Raw genomic sequence first — 17,979 nt, 5'->3', positions numbered from 1 at the left:
ACGGTGCGCGTCGCCAGCCCAGCCCGGCCTGTTCCGGCCACTCGCACCAGGGATACGGTGCGCCGCCCAGCCCAGCCCGGCCTGTTCCGGCCACTCGCACCAGGGATACGGTGCGCTTCGCCAGCCCGGCCCGGCCTGTTCCGGCCACTCGCACCAGGGATACGGTGCGCGTCGCCAGCCCTTTCCCACCAGTGCCTACACCACGCACCAAGCCTCCTGTGTGTCCCCCGAGTCCTGTGCGTCCTGTTGCTGCTCTCCGCACTAGGCCTTATGTGCGTCCCCCAGGGTCCTGCATGCCCTGTTCCTGCTCTCCGCACTAGGCCTTATGTGCGTCCCCAGGGTCCAGCATGCCCTGTTGCTTCTCCCCGCACTAGCCCTGAGATGCGTGTCCTCAGCCCGGTACCTCCAGTTCCGGCACCACGCACCAGGCCTACGGTGCGCCTCAGACGGCCAGAGTCTGCCGTCTGCCCAACGGGGCCTGAACTGCCCGTCTGCCCTAAGGCGCTTGAACTGGCCGTCTGGACTGAGCCTGCAAAGCCGCCCGTCTGCCATGAGCCTTCAGAGCCGTCCTCGCCAGACCGGAGCCGCTAGAGCCTTCCGCCAGACAGGATCAGCCAGAGCCTTCCGCCAGACAGGATCAGCCAGAGCCTTCCGCCAGCCATGAGCAGCCAGATCCGTCCGCCCAGCCATGAGCAGCCAGATCCGTCAGCCAGCCATGAGCAGCCAGATCCGTCGGCCAGCCATGAGCAGCCAGATCCGTCGGCCAGCCATGAGCAGCCAGATCCGTCAGCTAACCATGAGCAGCCAGATCCTTCAGCCAGCCATGAGCCGCCATTGAGTCCGGTGCTGTCCCTTAGCCCGATGCTGTCCCTTAGCCCGGTGCTGCCCCTTATCCTGGTGCTGCCTCTTAGCCCGGTGCTGCCCCTAAATCCAGGTGGGGTAAGTTGGAGGGTGGTCATGTGGAGGAGGCTAGGGAAGCGGGTGGTGACTAAGGTGGGGTGGGGACCACGACCAGGGCCACCCTCCAACTTACCCCACCTGGATTTAGGGGCAGCACCGGGCTAAGAGGCAGCACCAGGATAAGGGGCAGCACCGGGCTAAGGGACAGCATCGGAGGTCGCACCTTTAGGGGGGGGTACTGTGACACTCTGGCTCCGGGACTTTTGTATTTGAGCCAGGGTGTATTTGTTTTGTTGGGTTTTGTTGTGGGGTTTTGGTGTATAGGGTGTATTCGTTTGGTTGTGTTTTGGGTGAGTATTGTAGTGTCGTGTGACTCCCAATCGGAGGTAACGAGTGTCAGCTGTCGGCTCGTTATCTCTGATTGGGAGCCATATTTAAACTGTTTGTGTTCTCATGTGGGTTGTGGGTTTTTGTTCCAGATTCAGTATTGTTAACTGTGGACTTCACTAGCCGTCTTTGTTTATTGTTTTTGTCGTTCGTGTCTTTACTCTAATAAAGTCATGTTCACTCAACGCGCTGCGCTTTGGTCTGCTCCTTTTGAAGACGGTCGTGACAATGATGATCATTTGAAACTTAACTTCTTGTTGAAAGTCATTCTTGAAAAGGGAGAAGCTAACAAATTAGCAACAACATCCACTTTGATAACACCTGCTGCAGCTGCTGCAAACTAGCCGACAACAAAAGCTAGCTAGCTAGACCGTGGGAAAACTACTGCTCGCTATTGCACAGTGACTTGTTGGCCTTCAAGAAGGCAGAAGTTTCAATACATTTTTGTAAAAACAGTCCCACCCATTAAGTCAAAATGTGATTGGTTGATTCTACTGTCACTCAAAATGTTTGCCCTAATACAGTTGAATGGCAGGTGCCTTTATCTTTATTCCTTCAGTGTTAACCCTTTATTTTCCAACAAAAACTGAAGAGATTAAATCAGAACATCATTGAAAATAATAATATCATTATCATTATTATTATAATCATTATTTCATAAATCCTTAGGCCTTGACTCGGTATCGCCCCCCCTCTGGTCTTGGTCTTGACTCGGACTCGATTTGCTCCGGTCTTGGTCTTGATTCGTCTCGCTTTAGGTGGTCTCGAACCCAACACTGACACACACACACCTTGGATGTACTGTAGCATTCTACAGTGACCAATGTTCCCTCTAATTATTGTTGTCACTGAGAAAATGTCAGGTCTGCTGAGTGCAAACTCTGTAAAACTTCCGCCGCACGTTTACTGTGAACACTGAGGCAGTACCTGCTTTAAGTTAGTTTTAACAGTGGTCAAGTAGGCTAGTGTGGCTATTTGATCGTAATGTAGGCCTTCCAGAGTGGCCTACCATCAAAAACAAACATGGAGATAGCTGTTCTACCGTTCAGCGTACAGTAGCAGCCAATGTGTGGTGTTCAATGTAGGCCTACATTTCATGAGACTTTTGAAAGAAACATGCAGGGCTTGACATTAATCTGTTTATCCACTTGTCCTTCAGACAAGGAGCTGACTGAAAATGTTGTTTTGTTGTTTGATGCAAGAAACCACTTTACAAAATAAAATGCATAATTATTCCCATACCATTATTACAGAGAATTGGACAAATTATGCTACCCTCTGCCTATTAGCTACTTAGTTCAAAATACAACACTGCCCCTTTAAGACAAAAGCAAGCTCTTTACCTGACTTGCTTTTCAAAGGTTGTGTGCTCTTGTAGGAAGCAATCACGCCCCCATTGCTGACTACAAAGGGTCTATAACTGGGCTAATAACTCAGTAACTAGCAAAGGATATGAACAAATGCACACATGTGCACATGTCGCTACATGTAGCTCTCGCTTTGATCTCAAAACAAGCACATCTACTCACGACCGCTCATGCTGTTAAACCAGTCTAGTTCAATGTGAATGGCACAGATCCATATATGGCAATGGTCTATTTTCATATAGGCCTACTGCAGCTCTGATTGGTTATGCCACACCGGTCTGTGTAGATTACGGGCCTGAGTCGTGCCTGTCAATGCAATAGAATTCTACTCCGATGCGTTCTGCCTACAACAAAATCTCTTACATAGTTAGTTTTGCATACTAAATCTTGCACAGTTTGTTTTGTTTCGGTATGTTGCATTGAAAGTGGCTAAGGTTGCATTGATTCGATCACAATTCCCACAGTAAAGGGAAATGTTGATAGTGTTAACTAACGGGGAAAACTCTTGAAAGTTGAATGAAGTTCAATCTCGTGCTTCTCTGCGCGGGCTGATATTTCTTCTGCATGGCAGTCCCAGGGAGCTGCGTGCCCGTTTGCAGCTTAGAGGGATCATTGCCTGTGACTCACCCTCAGCACCTCGAAGCCGATGGGCAGATTCTCTCCTCCTCCATCCTTCCTCTTTATCCTCTTGTCCTCCTGCTGCAGACAGATCAACACCTCATCCTCCTTTCCCTGCACCTCGAACATGAACTGTAGTGGGAGAGGGGGGAGAAGAGAGAGAAGGGACAGAAGGGAGGCAGAGCGTCCCTAGAATAGCAGTAACTCTAATATAGCTTAGTGTCAGCCATGTTGTTTTTAGCTTAGCAATGTTGTTTTCCAACTGCAACACTCTGAATAGGCTTTCACAGGTCTATTTCGACACCATTAAGATTGCAGCAGTTACCAAAATAGTACATGTTTAGTCCTTACAGTTATAGCAACACAAACTATTTACATGCTTGTGGTATAAGCATACTATATTTGAGATACTATACTAGCATACTGAGTGTACTTCTCAGAACATCAAGAATGTGTTTATCACTACTGTCAGAATCTACAGTGAGGGAAAAAAGTATTTGATCCCCTGCTGATTTTGTACGTTGTTTGCCCACTGACAAAGAAATGATCAGTCTATAATTTTTATGGTAGGTTTATTTGAACAGTGAGAGACAGAATAACAACAAAATAATCATGTCAAATGTCAAAAATGTTATGAATTTATTTGCATTTTAATGAGGGAAATAAGTATTTGACCCCCTCTCAATCAGAACGATTTCTGGCTCCCAGGTGTCTTTTATACAGGTAACGAGCTGAGATTAGCACACTCTTAAAGGGAGTGCTCCTAATCTCAGTTTGTTAACTCTATAAAAGACACCTGTCCACAGAAGCAATCAATCAATCAGATTCCAAACTCTCCACCATGGCCAAGACCAAAGAGCTCTCCAAGGATGTCAGGGACAAGATTGTAGACCTACACAAGGCTGGAATGGGCTACAAGACCATTGCCAAGCAGCTTGGTGAGAAGGTGACAACAGTTGGTGCGATTATTCGCAAATGGAAGAAACACAAAATAACTGTCAATCTCCCTTGGCCTGGGGCTCCATGCAAGATCTCACCTCGTGGAGTTGCAATGATCTTGAGAACGGTGAGAAATCAGCCCAGAACTACTCGGGAGGATCTTGTCAATGATCTCAAGGCAGCTGGGACCATAGTCACCAAGAAAACAATTGGTTACACACTACGCCGTAAAGGACTGAAATCCTGCAGCGCCCGCAAGGTCCCCCTGCTCAAGAAAGCACATATACAGGCCCGTCTGATGTTTGCCAATGAACATCTGAATGATTCAGAGGAGAACTGGGTGAAAGTGTTGTAGTCAGATGAGACCAAATTGGAGCTTTTTGGCATCAACTCAACTCGCCGTGTCAGGAGGAGGAGGAATGCTGCCTATGACCCCAAGAACACCATCCCCACCGTCAAACAAATTCTTTGGGGGTGTTTTTCTGCTAAGGGGACAGGACAACTTGACCGCATCAAAGGGACGATGGACTGGGCCATGTACCGTCAAATCTTGGGTGAGAACCTCCTTCTCTCAGCCTGGGCATTGAAAATGGGTTGTGGATGGGTATTCCAGCATGACAATGACCCAAAACACACGGCCAAGGCAACAAAGGAGTGGCTCAAGAAGAAGCACATTAAGGTCCTGGAGTGGCCTAGCCAGTCTCCAGACCTTAATCCCATAGAAAATCTGTGGAGGGAGCTGAAGGTTCGAGTTGCCAAACGTCAGCCTCGAAACCTTAATGACTTGGAGAAGATCTGCAAAGAGGAGTGGGACAGAATCCCTCCTGAGATGTGTGCAAACCTGATGGCCAACTACAAGAAACGTCTGACCTCTGTGATTGCCAACAAGGGTTTTGCCAGCAAGTACTAAGTCATGTTTTGCAGAGGGGTCAAATACTTATTTCCCTTATTAAAATGCAAATCAATTTATAACATTTTTGACATGCGTTTTTCTGGATTTTGTTGTTGTTATTCTGTCTCTCACTGTTCAAATAAACCTACCATAAAAATTATAGACTGATCATTTCTTTGTCAGTGGGCAAACGTACAAAATCAGCAGGGGATCAAATACTTTCTTCCCTCACTGTAACTACTAGTCATAACCAAACATACTCTGAGTGGACTGAACCTTGGCCTTGAACCATTTAACCAGTTGTTATGCCCATAAACCTAGCTATAGTGTAGGCTCACCTGGGGGTTGTGTAGAAATATATAGGGTAGGCTCACCTGAGGGTTGTGTAGAAATATATAGGGTAGGCTCACCTGGGGGTTGTGTAGAAATAAATAGGGTAGGCTCACCTGAGGGTTGTGTAGAAATATATAAGGTAGGCTCACCTGGGGGTTGTGTAGAAATATATAGGGTAGGCTCACCTGGGGGTTGTGTAGAAATATATAGGGTAGACTCACCTGGGGGTTGTGTAGAAATATATAGGGTAGGCTCACCTGGGGGTTGTGTAGAAATATATAGGGTAGGCTCACCTGGGGGTTGTGTAGAAATACATAGGGTAGGCTCACCTGGGGGTTGTGTAGAAATATATAGGGTAGGCTCACCTGGGGGTTGTGTAGAAATATATAAGGGTAGGCTCACCTGGGGGTTGTGTAGAAATATATAGGGTAGGCTCACCTGAGGGTTGTGTAGAAAGGTGTCTTTGTGGTTGATGCATCCTCCACACCTACTCCTCTTATCCATCTGTTTATCCCACCCTCCATCAACCTCTCCCTCCTTCTTCACACTCTCCTCCTTTCTCCTTGTCTTCTTCTCTCCCTCCTTCTTCGCTACAGCCACCTTGTCCCTCCTTCCACTGCCTCCTCCTCCTCCACCTCCTCCACCTCTCCGTCTCTCCCCCAATCTTGCCTCCTTCTGGTCCCCTCTCTGAGTCTGGTTCACCCCCCCAGGCTTGGCTGTGTTCTTGCCCAGATTGGATGCCTGGCGGCTGGGAAGGAGGTTGGCGGGGGTGGCCCCGGGAGTGTTGGGGGCTGGGACCCACTCCCCATACCAGCGAACCTCTCTCCAGTGGGTGCTGGGCCACAGCAGGGCTCGTTCTACCAGACAACACACCACCACGTCTGTGAAGTAGCGGCAGAAATCCTCAAACTCCATCCTGAAGGAAGGGTGAAAAAGTACTTATTTAGCTTTTCAACAGGAATTGTAGTGTATTTGTGACTTGTGCAATGAATTGCACATTTGAGATCTTTTCTATTAAAAGAGTGATGCTTATTTGACTATTTGTCTTTACCAGAACTCTCCCACATCTCTGACAATGAGGCCCATCTTCTCCCTCTCACCACGACCAACCTGCTGCCACTGCTGAGACCTGAAGGGGGCGCATTGGAGCTCTAAGTCAATGGACCAAATAGACAAAACCTTGTTTCTAGCCCGTTCCTGATTTTTGCCATTACCCAAAAGGGACAACCCTTGGCCTATAGTTCTTTGTTGAATATACAGTATCACGATAGACTCGAACAGCAGTAGCCGCCCCCCCTCACCCCTGACTCCAGGGCCCGGTCCAGTCGGCTGTACCCCAGGGGTTCCTCATGCGCACCATGCAGAGACGGGACGTCCCGCTACAGCCGCCAGGCAGCAGCGACCGCTCCCCCAGACACACGTTCCTCACTGCGGTGATACCATAGGCATGGCCCCGCACCAGACCACAGTCTAGCACCGACTCTACTCTCTCTCCCTCCGCTGGCTGGAGAGAGAGAGAGAGAGAGAGAGAGAGAGAGAGAGAGAGAGAGAGAGAGAGAGAGAGAGAGAGAGAGAGAGAGAGAGAGAGAGAGAGAGAGAGAGAGAGAGAGAGAGAGAGTGAGAGAGAGAGAGTCAATACAGATACACAATAGATATATGCTAATACCAATACACACCACAGGCACTCTATGAAGGCGCTCTGATTTGTATAATTGGAATCCTGCACAATACTATAACTACACAATGAACAGTACAGATCATTAATCAATAGAGGCATGTATCTGGAGTGTTTATGAGGATGGGACAGGACAGAGGAAGGGCCGAAAGAGGAAGTCAAAGACGAGAACGTGACAGGATAGAGAGCATGCAGTGCCATTCTGTCATACAGTAAATGTAAGTGTTAATATTGTTAATGCTGGACTATGCTCAACACAGCCACTGTATAGCCACCTGTCTCTCTATAACCCACTACAGTACAGTAGGTAGAGGTGATCGCTCTGGTAGGACGACATTCATAGAAGCTCTCTGGCCCAATCCAAAACCATTCATTACCACCCTGAATGCACATGTTCATATCACATCTAGGGCAGGTGGGCACAAGCCTAGATTTTGAGGCCTCCAGTAATGGTCTCTGGTATTGTGATGGATTGAAGTTCAACAGTCAAGCTGATCTTTCAGTACTAATTCACTGATCTATGGTCAATTGAAAATCTTCCCCACACATGGTTACTGTTACGTTGTGGAGAGGAGGGTAAGCTGATCCTAGATCTGTGGTTATGCAGGGCAAAGTGTATTGGTCACTGACCCGTATGGAGCAGGTGATGAGGGCTCTGCGTCCGTGGGCCTTGGCCAGGGTCTGGAACAGCGCCCTCCTCTGGTCGGGGTGCAGGGTGAGGGCCTCCCTGTCCAGGCATAGGGGCTCCGACACCCCCCCTGTGAAGTCTATGAGGGCCTCTGCTGTGTTACCGCCTTCTAGAGCCTCATAGCAGCCATTCAACCTGGGGGAGAGGGGGAGGGGAGGAAAGGGTTGGAAGACTGGGGAAATGTTAAATGGGTGAGGATAAGGAAAGAATGTTGACTAGCTACTGGTTTATTTTGTCAAGTGTGGTCACTGCGTGGTGTATACTGTGTGGTGTACACTGCGTGGTGTATACTGTGTGGTGTACACTGTGTGTTGTACACTGTGTGATGTACACTGTGTGGTGTATACTGTGTGATGTACACTGTGTGGTGTACACTGTGTGGTGTATACTGTGTGGTGTACACTGTGTGGTGTATACAGTGTGATGTACACTGTGTGGTGTACACTGTGTGGTGTATACTGTGTGGTACACTGTGTGGTGTGTACTGTGTGATGTACACTGTGTGATGTACACTGTGTGGTGTATACTGTGTGGTGTACACTGTGTGGTGTATACTGTGTGGTACACTGTGTGGTGTGTACTGTGTGATGTAAACTGTGTGATGTACACTGTGTGGTGTATACTGTGTGGTGTACACTGTGTGGTGTATACTGTGTGGTGTATACTGTGTGGTGTACACTGTGTGGTGTATACTGTGTGGTACACTGTGTGGTGTGTACTGTGTGATGTACACTGTGTGATGTACACTGTGTGGTGTATACTGTGTGGTGTATACTGTGTGGTGTACACTGTGTGGTGTATACTGTGTGGTACACTGTGTGGTGTGTACTGTGTGATGTACACTGTGTGATGTACACTGTGTGGTGTATACTGTGTGGTGTACACTGTGTGGTGTATACTGTGTGGTGTATACTGTGTGGTGTACACTGTGTGGTGTATACTGTGTGGTACACTGTGTGGTGTGTACTGTGTGATGTACACTGTGTGATGTACACTGTGTGGTGTATACTGTGTGGTGTACACTGTGTGGTGTATACTGTGTGGTGTATACTGTGTGGTGTACACTGTGTGGTGTATACTGTGTGGTACACTGTGTGGTGTGTACTGTGTGATGTACACTGTGTGATGTACACTGTGTGGTGTATACTGTGTGGTGTATACTGTGTGGTGTACACTGTGTGGTGTATACTGTGTGGTACACTGTGTGGTGTGTACTGTGTGATGTACACTGTGTGATGTACACTGTGTGGTGTATACTGTGTGGTGTACACTGTGTGGTGTATACTGTGTGGTGTACACTGTGTGGTGTATACTGTGTGGTGTATACTGTGTGGTGTACACTGTGTGGTGTATACTGTGTGGTGTACACTGTGTGGTGTATACTGTGTGGTGTATACTGTATTCATTATATCTAAAATCCCAAGCCTCCTCTTAGCCAACCTGAAATCTAATATCTCAGCAGTGTTTTGGCTTTAATATAGTATAAAGTCTCACTTGGCGTAGGCCTTCTCCAGCAGGGCACTCCAGAACTCCCGTGGCGTGGCCGAGCGGCAGAAGATCAGCGTTCCATCCTCGCTGACCGGCAGGCGGTCGTCCACCACCACGTCTGTCCAGCGGCCAAGCCGCCAGAAGCGGAAGTGGAAGATTCCGGCGTACAGGTCCGGACGCTTGGGGTTCCACTCCTGTTCCACGTGGTCAGGAATAACCTGGTGGTTTAGACCAACCAAATTGAACAAGGGTTTAGGGGTCATTGAATGTGTTAGTACAGAGGCGGCCACCAATCCTGGTCATTCAGAGCTACAGAGTGTGCAGGCTTTTATTCCAGCCCAGCACTAACATGTCTGATTCAGTTATAAGCAACATATCATCAAGACATCTTCAGTGAAATGAAAATTAAATCAGTGACCAGGAAGTAAGCCAGTGAGGGTGACCTATAAGGATTTCACCTCTGCCCTTTGAACCCTCACCTTCTTCCACAGAGATGGCTCCGAGGCCAGACAGGAAGTGGCCGCCACCATCCAGCAGTTACCCAAGCTGCCTTGGTGCAGGTCCCATGTGCTGATCCTGTCCACAAAGAGACGAGGGTCCTTACACAGCTCCTGAGAGAGAGAAATAAATATATAACATGTTAACATATGCATACTCTAGGATCAGTAGTACATTGGGTGCAACATACAGTACAGTACTGTAAGCCTATTCGATCTAGTTTATCTTGACATGGTGCCAGTGTTTTTGTCAGGACAAGTGTGTCAATCCAGTCTATTCTCATTAAACTTTGATGTCAGAGCAGTATAGAAGAGAGAGCTCCTGTCCTCATAGAGCTGTTGATCTTAGTTTTGACAGATTCAGGTCACAGCAGAGTTATAAGGATACACACACTCATACACTAATACACACACATTCACACACCTTGCTACACTCAAGCACACAGCTACACACACACACACACACACACACACACACACACTGCTACACACACACTGCTACACACACACGGGTTATAACCTGTACAAATGTAACTCTAGAAAAGTTATGATATCATGTTCAAGCTAAGTACTGTATGAAGTATGATGCTGACCGGATTTTATAACAGTTATGATAGCTGAGGAAGGAAGTTCAGAGTGTCCAAGCGTCCTGTGTATGTATGTCTTGTGTGTGTGTGTGTGTTGTGTGTGTGTGGTGTACACGTGCATGAATGCCGGTGAGAGTGTGTGCAAGTGTGTGTGTGTGTGTTTGTGTGTAGTCCGAGTGTGTGTCTCACTGCAGAGTGAGGTGACAGATGTCATCCTATCATTCGACTCCTGTTGGATGCAGGCTTAAAATACCTGAGCAGAGCATTAGGAACATAATCCCATTAACTCTCTCTCTCTCTCTCTCTCTCTCTCTCTCTCTCTCTCTGTCTCTCTCTCTGTCTGTGTGTGCTTATATGATTTTACCTCTGTTTTCCACCTAAACTCTCTCTCACCCTCATCCACTCTTTCACAGCCTCACTCCATCTCTCTCTCCTCCCCTTTCCCCTCCTTCCCATCCCCGATCCGCTCACCCGTGGTCTCTTCCATGTGAGTCCAGGGGGTGGGTCTCGTTTGTAGAAGAGTGACAGAGTGGAGGGGGGAAAGAGGGGGTCCTTGAATAGCTTGCCCCGCTGCAGACACGCCCTCTTCAGCTTGTGGTAACTCTGCCCCTGGAACCCACACACTCTCTCTGGCATACTGAGGATGAGAGAGAAAAAGAGGAGAGCGGGATTGAGAGAGAAAAAGATGGGGATTGAGAGAGAAAAGGGGGAACAGCAAAGAGAATGTCAGCTCATTTCAGTGGTTAGAACATGATATTACGAAGTCCTATCATTCTATTGGTGTCTATAGAGAAAGCATGGTGCAGTTATTAATTACACTTTGGATGGTGTATCAATACACCCAGTCACTACAAAGACACATGCGCTCATCCTAACTCAGTTGCCGGAGAGGAAGGAAACATTTTTTACATTTACAGTCATTTAGCAGAAGCTCTTATCCAGAGCGACTTACAGTTAGAGAGTGCATACATAATTTATATTTTTTATACTGGCCCCCCGTGGGAATCAAACCCACAACCCTGGCGTTGCAAACGCCATGCTCTACATCCCTGCCGGCCATTCCCTCCCATACCCTGGATGACGCTCTGCCATTTGTGCGCCATCCCATGGGTCTCCCGGTCACGGCCGGCTACGACAGAGCCTGGATTCGAACCAGGATCTCTAATGGCACAGCTAGCACTGCGATGCAGTGCCTTAGACCACTGCACCACTCGGGAACCACTCAGGGATTTCACCATGAGGCCAAAGTTGATTTTAAAACAGTTACAGAGTTTAATGACTGTGATAGGAGATAACTGAGTATGCATCAACAACATTGTAGTTACTCCACAATAGCATTATGTTTGAGGCAAATCCAACACAACACATAACTGAGTACAACTCTTCACATTTTCAAGCATGGTGGTGGCTGCTTCATGTTATGGGTATGCTTGCCATCGGCAAGGACTAGGGAGTGTTTTTTTTAGGTTAAAAATAAACGGATTAGAGCTAAGCACATGCAAACTCCTAGAGGAAAACTTGGTTCATTCTGTTTTCCAACAGACGTTGGGAGGCAAATGTAGTTCTAGGTCCCTTGTAGCTCAGTTGGTAGAGCATGGCGTTTGCAATGCCAGGGTTGTGGGTTCGTTTCCCACGGGGGGCCAGCATGAAAATGTATGCACTCACTAACTGTAAGTCGCTCTGGATATGAGCGTCTGCTAAATGACTAAAATGTAAAAATGTATCTTTCAGCAGGACAATTACCTAACACACAAGGCCAAATATACACTGGAGTTGCTTATCAAGATGATATTGAATGCTCCTGAGTGGCCTAGTTACAGTTGTGACTTAATCTATGGCAAGATTTGAAAATGGCTGTCTAGCAATGATCAATAACCAACTTGACAGAGCTTGAAGAATTGTTTCAAGAATAATGGGCAGCAAATATTGTACAATTCTGGAGTGCAAAGCTCTTAGAGACTGAAAGACTCACAGCTGTAATCGCTGCCAAAGGTGATACTAACATGTATTGACTCAGGGGGTTGAGTACTTATCTAATCAAGATATATTAGTGTTTAATTTTCCATAAATTTTTCTAAAATGTTAGCATTTTTCTTCCACTTTGACATGACAGAGTATTTTGTGTAGATCGTTGACCAAAAATGACAATTAAATCAATTTTAATCCCACTTTGTAACACACCAAATTGTGGAAAAAGTCAAGTGGTGTGAATACTTTCTGAAGGCACTGTCCATAGTATTAATGAAGTGTGGAGCTAGAAGGGTTAACGTTACGGTCATAGGGGTCAGGGGACATGAGATGAGGACACAGTTTAGGTCATTAGACCTAGCTACTGCCAAGGAGGCCCTGACACCAGCCAACCAGCAGTGTGTGTGTGAGTGTGTGTGCGTTAGTGTGTGTGTGCATCAGAGTGTGTGTGTGCATCAGTGTGTGTGTTAGCCAGGTGCGATTCTGTGTCAGTATTTATGCCAGGAGCCAATGTGTGTGTACAGTGCATTCGGAAAGTATTCAGACCCCTTCCTTTTTTCCACATTTTGTTACGTTACAGCCTTATTCTAAAATCGATTAAATAAAACATTTTCCTCATCAATCTACATACAATACCCAATAATGACAAAGTGAAATCAGGTTTTAGAAAGTTTTGCAAATGTATAAAAAACCCAAAACAGAAATACCTTATTTACATACAGTGAGGGAAAAACGTATTTGATCCCCTGCTAATTTTGTACATTGTTTGCCCACTGACAAAGAAATGATCAGTCTATAATTTTAATGGTAGGTTTATTTGAACAGTGAGAGACAGAATAACAACAAAAAAATCCAGAAAAACACATGTCAAAAATGTTATAAATTGATTTGCATTTTAATGGTCCTCTGTAGCTCTATTGGTAGAGCACGGCGTTTGTAACACCAGGGTAGTGGGTTCGATCCCCGGGACCACCCATACGTAAAAATGTATGCACACATGACTGTAAGTCGCTTTGGATAAAAGCGTCTGCTAAATGGCATATTATTATTATTATATTATTATTATTATTATTATTATTATTATTATTATTATTATTAATGAGGGAAATAAGTATTTGACCCCCTCTCAATCAGAAAGATTTCTGGCTCCCAGGTGTCTTTTATACAGGTAACGAGCTGAGATTAGGAGCACACTCTTAAAGTGAGTGCTCCTAATCTCAGTTTGTTACCTGTATAAAAGACACCTGTCCACAGAAGCAATCAATCAATCAGATTCCAAACTCTCCACCATGGCCAAGACCAAAGAGCTCTCCAAGGATGTCAGGGACAAGATTGTAGACCTACACAAGGCTGGAATGGGCTACAAGACCATCGCCAAGCAGCTTGGTGAGAAGGTGACAACAGTTGGTGCAATTATACGCAAATGGAAGAAACACAAAAGAACTGTCAATCTCCCTCGGCCTGGGGCTCCATGCAAGATCTCACCTCATGGAGTTGCATTGATCATGAGAATGGTGAGGAATCAGCCCAGAACTACACGGGAGGATCTTGTCAATGATCTCAAGGCAGCTGGGACCATAGTCACCAAGAAAACAATTGGTAACACACTACGCCGTGAAGGACTGATATCCTGCAGCACCCGCAAGGTCCCCCTGCTCAAGAAAGCACATATACAGGCCCATCTGAAGTTTGCCAATGAAAGCTACCGAAGCACTGGCTATTGACATCTTGTTGATTAGCGATAAACTCTTCAGGCACCATGATGTGGCCACACGGAGTAGATACGTATGGTTGGTGGACAACATGAGAGACAATGGCGGAACCATCATAATATTTTCAAGCCTTCATGTATCTGGAGAACAGTTGACCCAGCTCAGTGGAGTGGCGGCCATCTTGCGTTTCCCCATTGCTGATCTATCGGAGCCTGAGGATGACAGCAGCTCTGATGAAGAATAAATGACACACTGCAACAGAGAAAATAGACCCGGGGGCACTCTTAGTCTGCAGAACTGAGGAACACAGCGCAAAGTTGCAAGTAGAAATAGAGTGCATAGACTCAATCTGTTGTGGAACAGAACACTGTCATGTCTATGCATTCTATTTCTATGTCGATGCAATGTTGTCTAGAAAGTCAACCTCTTTTACGCCAAGCCTGTAGTCTCAACCTGTCCATCATTGCTTTATCATCATACTCACAGAATTTGACCTGCTTGTGCTTTTGGGTTTAAAGTATGGAGAAAAAAATAGATCCACTCACTAACTGTAAGTCGCTCTGGATAAGAGCGTCTACTAAATGACTAAAATGTCAATGTAAATATAACATCTGAATGATGTGGTCCTCTGTAGCTCAGCTGGTAGAGCACAGCGCTTGTAACGCCAAGGTAGTGGGTTCGATCCCCGGGACCACCCATACACAAAAATGTATGCACGCATGACTGTAAGTCGCTTTGGATAAAAGCGTCTGCTAAATGGCATATTATTATTATTCAGAGGAGAACTGGGTGAAAGTGTTGTGGTCAGATGAGACCAAAATGGAGCTCTTTGGCATCAACTCAACTCGCCGTGTTTGGAGGAGGAGGAATGCTGCCTATGACCCCAAGAACACCATCCCCACCGTCAAACATGGAGGTGGAAGCACATTAAGGTCCTGGAGTGGCCTAGCCAGTCTCCAGACCCTAATCCCATAGAAAATCTGTGGAGGGAGCTGAAGGTTCGAGTTGCCAAACGTCAGCCTCGAAACCTTAATGACTTGGAGAAGATCTGCAAAGAGGAGTGGGACAAAATCTCTCCTGAGATGTGTGCAAACCTGGTGGCCAACTACAAGAAACGTCTGACCTCTGTGATTGCCAACAAGGGTTTTGCCACCAAGTACTAAGTCATGTTTTGCAGAGGGGTCAAATACTTATTTCCCTCATTAAAATGCAACTCAATTTATAAAATTTTTGACATGCGTTTTTCTGGATTTTTTTGTTGTTATTCTGTCTCTCACTGTTCAAATAAACCTACCATTAAAATTATAGACTGATCGTGTCTTTGTCAGTGGGCAAACGTACAAAATCAGCAGGGGATCAAATACTTTTTTCTTTCACTGTAAGTTTTCTGACCCTGTGCTATGAGACTTGAAATTGAGCTCAGGTGCATCCTGTTTTCATTGATCATCCTTGAGATGTTTCTACAACTTGATTGGAGTCCACCTGTGGTAGATTCAATTGATTGGACATGATTTGGAAAGGCACACACCTGTCTATATAAGGTCCCACAGTTGACAGTGCATGTCAGAGCAAAAACCAAGCCATGAGGTCGAAGGAATTGTCCGTAGCGCTCCGAGACAGGATTGTGTCGAGGCACAGATCTAGGGAAGGGTACCAAAAAGTGTCTGAAGCATTGAAGGTCCCCAAGAATACAGTGGCCTCCATCATTCTTAAATGGAAGACGTTGGGAACCAACAAGACTCTTCCTAGAGCTGGCTGCCCGGCCAAACTGAGCAATCAGGGGAGAAGGGCCACTACTCTGTAAAAGGCACATGACAGCCTGCTTTGTTTTTACACTGCTGCTATTCGCTGTTTATTATCTATGCATAGTCACTTTACAAATTATTTTGACTAACCTGTACCCCGCACATTGACTCGGTACCAGTACCCGCGTATATAGCCTCGTTATTGTTATGTAATTTTCTTGTGTTACTTTTTTATTAGATTTTTTACTTTAGTTTATTTAGTAAATATTTTCTTAACTCTATTACTTGAACTACATTGTTGGTTAAGGGCTTGTAAGTAAGCATTTCACGGTAAGGTCTACACCTGTTGTATTCAATGTGACAAATACAATTTGATTTGATTTGCTTGGCAAAGTTACCTAAAGGACTCTCAGACCATGAGAAACAAGATTCTCTGTTCTGATTAAACCAAAATTGAACTCTTCGGCCTGAATGCCAAGCGTCACATCTGGAGGAAACCTGGCACCATCCCTACGGTGAAGCATGGTGGTGGCAGCATCAAGCTGTGGGGATGTTTTTCAGCGGCAGGGACTGGGAGACTAGTCAGGATCGAGCGAAAGATGAACGGAGCAAAGTACAGAGAGATCCTTGATGAAAACCTGCTCCAGAGCATTCAGGACCTCAGACTGGGGCGAAGGTTCAACTTCCAACAGGACAACGACCCTAAGCACACAGGCAAGACAACACAGGAGTGGCTTCGGGACAAGTCTCTGAATGTCCTTGAGTGGCCCAGCCAGAGCCCGGACTTCAACCCGATCGAACATCTCTGGAGAGACCTGAAAATAGCTGTGCAGCGACACTCCCCATCTAACCTGACAGAGGTTGCGAGGATCTGCAGAGAAGAATGGGAGAAACTCCCCAAAAACAGGTCTGCCAAGCTTGTAGCATCATACCCAAGAAGACTCAAGGCTGTAATCGTTGCCAAAGGTGATTCAACAAAGTACTGAGTAAAGGATCTAAATACTTATGTAAATGTGTTATTTCAGTTATATCTTACCTGTTTCTGCTCTGTCATTATAGGGTATTGTGTGTAGATTGATGAAAAAACAACAACAATTTAATCAATTTTAGAATAAGCTTGTAACGTAACAAAATGTGGAAAAAGTCAAGTGGTCTGAATACTTTCCGAATGCACTGTATGTGCGGTGTAGGTGGTTTGGGATTTAGTGGTGCTGAGTACCAACACACACACACACACAGGCCAACGTTAGTAAATGAAACCTCTTGCTTGCCATTTCTGGCCGCCATGTTAAGGGGAACTACACTGACGAGAAACACTCCTTCACATTAATAGCTCTAAAATGAACTAATATGGATTCTGTCTGTGAGAGTATGACTGTGAACTGAACATATTCTCTGTGCATGACAAAGGTAAGACTGACAGAAGCCTTGTGACAGTGTTTCTTTGCAATATAATGTGCAATATGTTTCTATGATACCTGTAACTATTTAACATAATTTCCAGATAATAAAGTATTCTATCTAAATATAATGAGTACCTGTTCTAGATGGCTTGTCAGATTATCCACTTTGTTTCCCGGAAGGAGATAATTCATGGAGCTCAGGTACGTCCTGTAAAACGTTCCATCTTGGTCATAAATACTGTTCCATCTCTTTTGTCCAATACATTATAACTGAGGAAGTTTCTTTGATATCCGCTTGTCAGGAAATCCTCTTTTTGGGGACATCCAAATCCATATGTTAGAGAGAGAGGGTGTAGGAAGTGACAGGTTCAGCTTCTGTTGTTCCTGTCTGTCTTCTCTGTCTCTAAGGCAACCTGTACAGGCTCGCTGACCAGCTGTAGGTCTTGTTAGAGTTTTCCAGTGTCTTATAGTGGCATGTTGGTCAGGTCTCCTTTGGAAAATATGTTCTTTATGTTCAATGAGATTTTCCTGAATCAATAAAGTAAAAAAAAAAAAAATAATGAATTAAAAAAATATGATTTCAGTTAGTCAGCATGTTGTCATGTGGCTGTTGTCATTTGATTTAGGTTCATCCTCTGTGTGTGTGTATCTGTGTGTGTCCGCCTCTCTCTGTTTGACCGCTTTGTGTGTGTAGTCTTGACACGAGCGACGTCGCTTGTGACTTTTTAAAGCGTATAAGTGTGTTTGTGCATACGTAACAGCATCTAGTTGAGTGACACC

The 17,979-nt window shown here is 45.8% G+C and overlaps 1 protein-coding gene across 1 annotated transcript in view; it reads right to left on the bottom strand.

Moving 5' to 3' along the window:
* The window catches only part of LOC121572113 (calpain-5), a 36,886-nt gene that overhangs the window by 17,435 nt on the left and 1,472 nt on the right, over window positions 1-17,979 (bottom strand). The window contains 9 exon segments of the mRNA XM_045219246.1: window positions 3,268-3,404; window positions 5,875-6,352; window positions 6,488-6,565; window positions 6,738-6,940; window positions 7,742-7,934; window positions 9,294-9,505; window positions 9,767-9,898; window positions 10,843-11,008; window positions 17,335-17,727. Coding sequence (XP_045075181.1) covers window positions 3,268-3,404; window positions 5,875-6,352; window positions 6,488-6,565; window positions 6,738-6,940; window positions 7,742-7,934; window positions 9,294-9,505; window positions 9,767-9,898; window positions 10,843-11,007 — 1,598 coding nt within the window. The 5' untranslated portion in view covers window position 11,008; window positions 17,335-17,727.

This window comes from Coregonus clupeaformis, unplaced genomic scaffold (genome assembly GCF_020615455.1).
Source record: "Coregonus clupeaformis isolate EN_2021a unplaced genomic scaffold, ASM2061545v1 scaf2192, whole genome shotgun sequence".
NCBI lineage: Eukaryota > Metazoa > Chordata > Actinopteri > Salmoniformes > Salmonidae > Coregonus > Coregonus clupeaformis.
The sequence above is the reverse complement of the archived record's forward strand: the minus strand, read 5'-3'. Positions and strand labels throughout refer to the sequence as shown.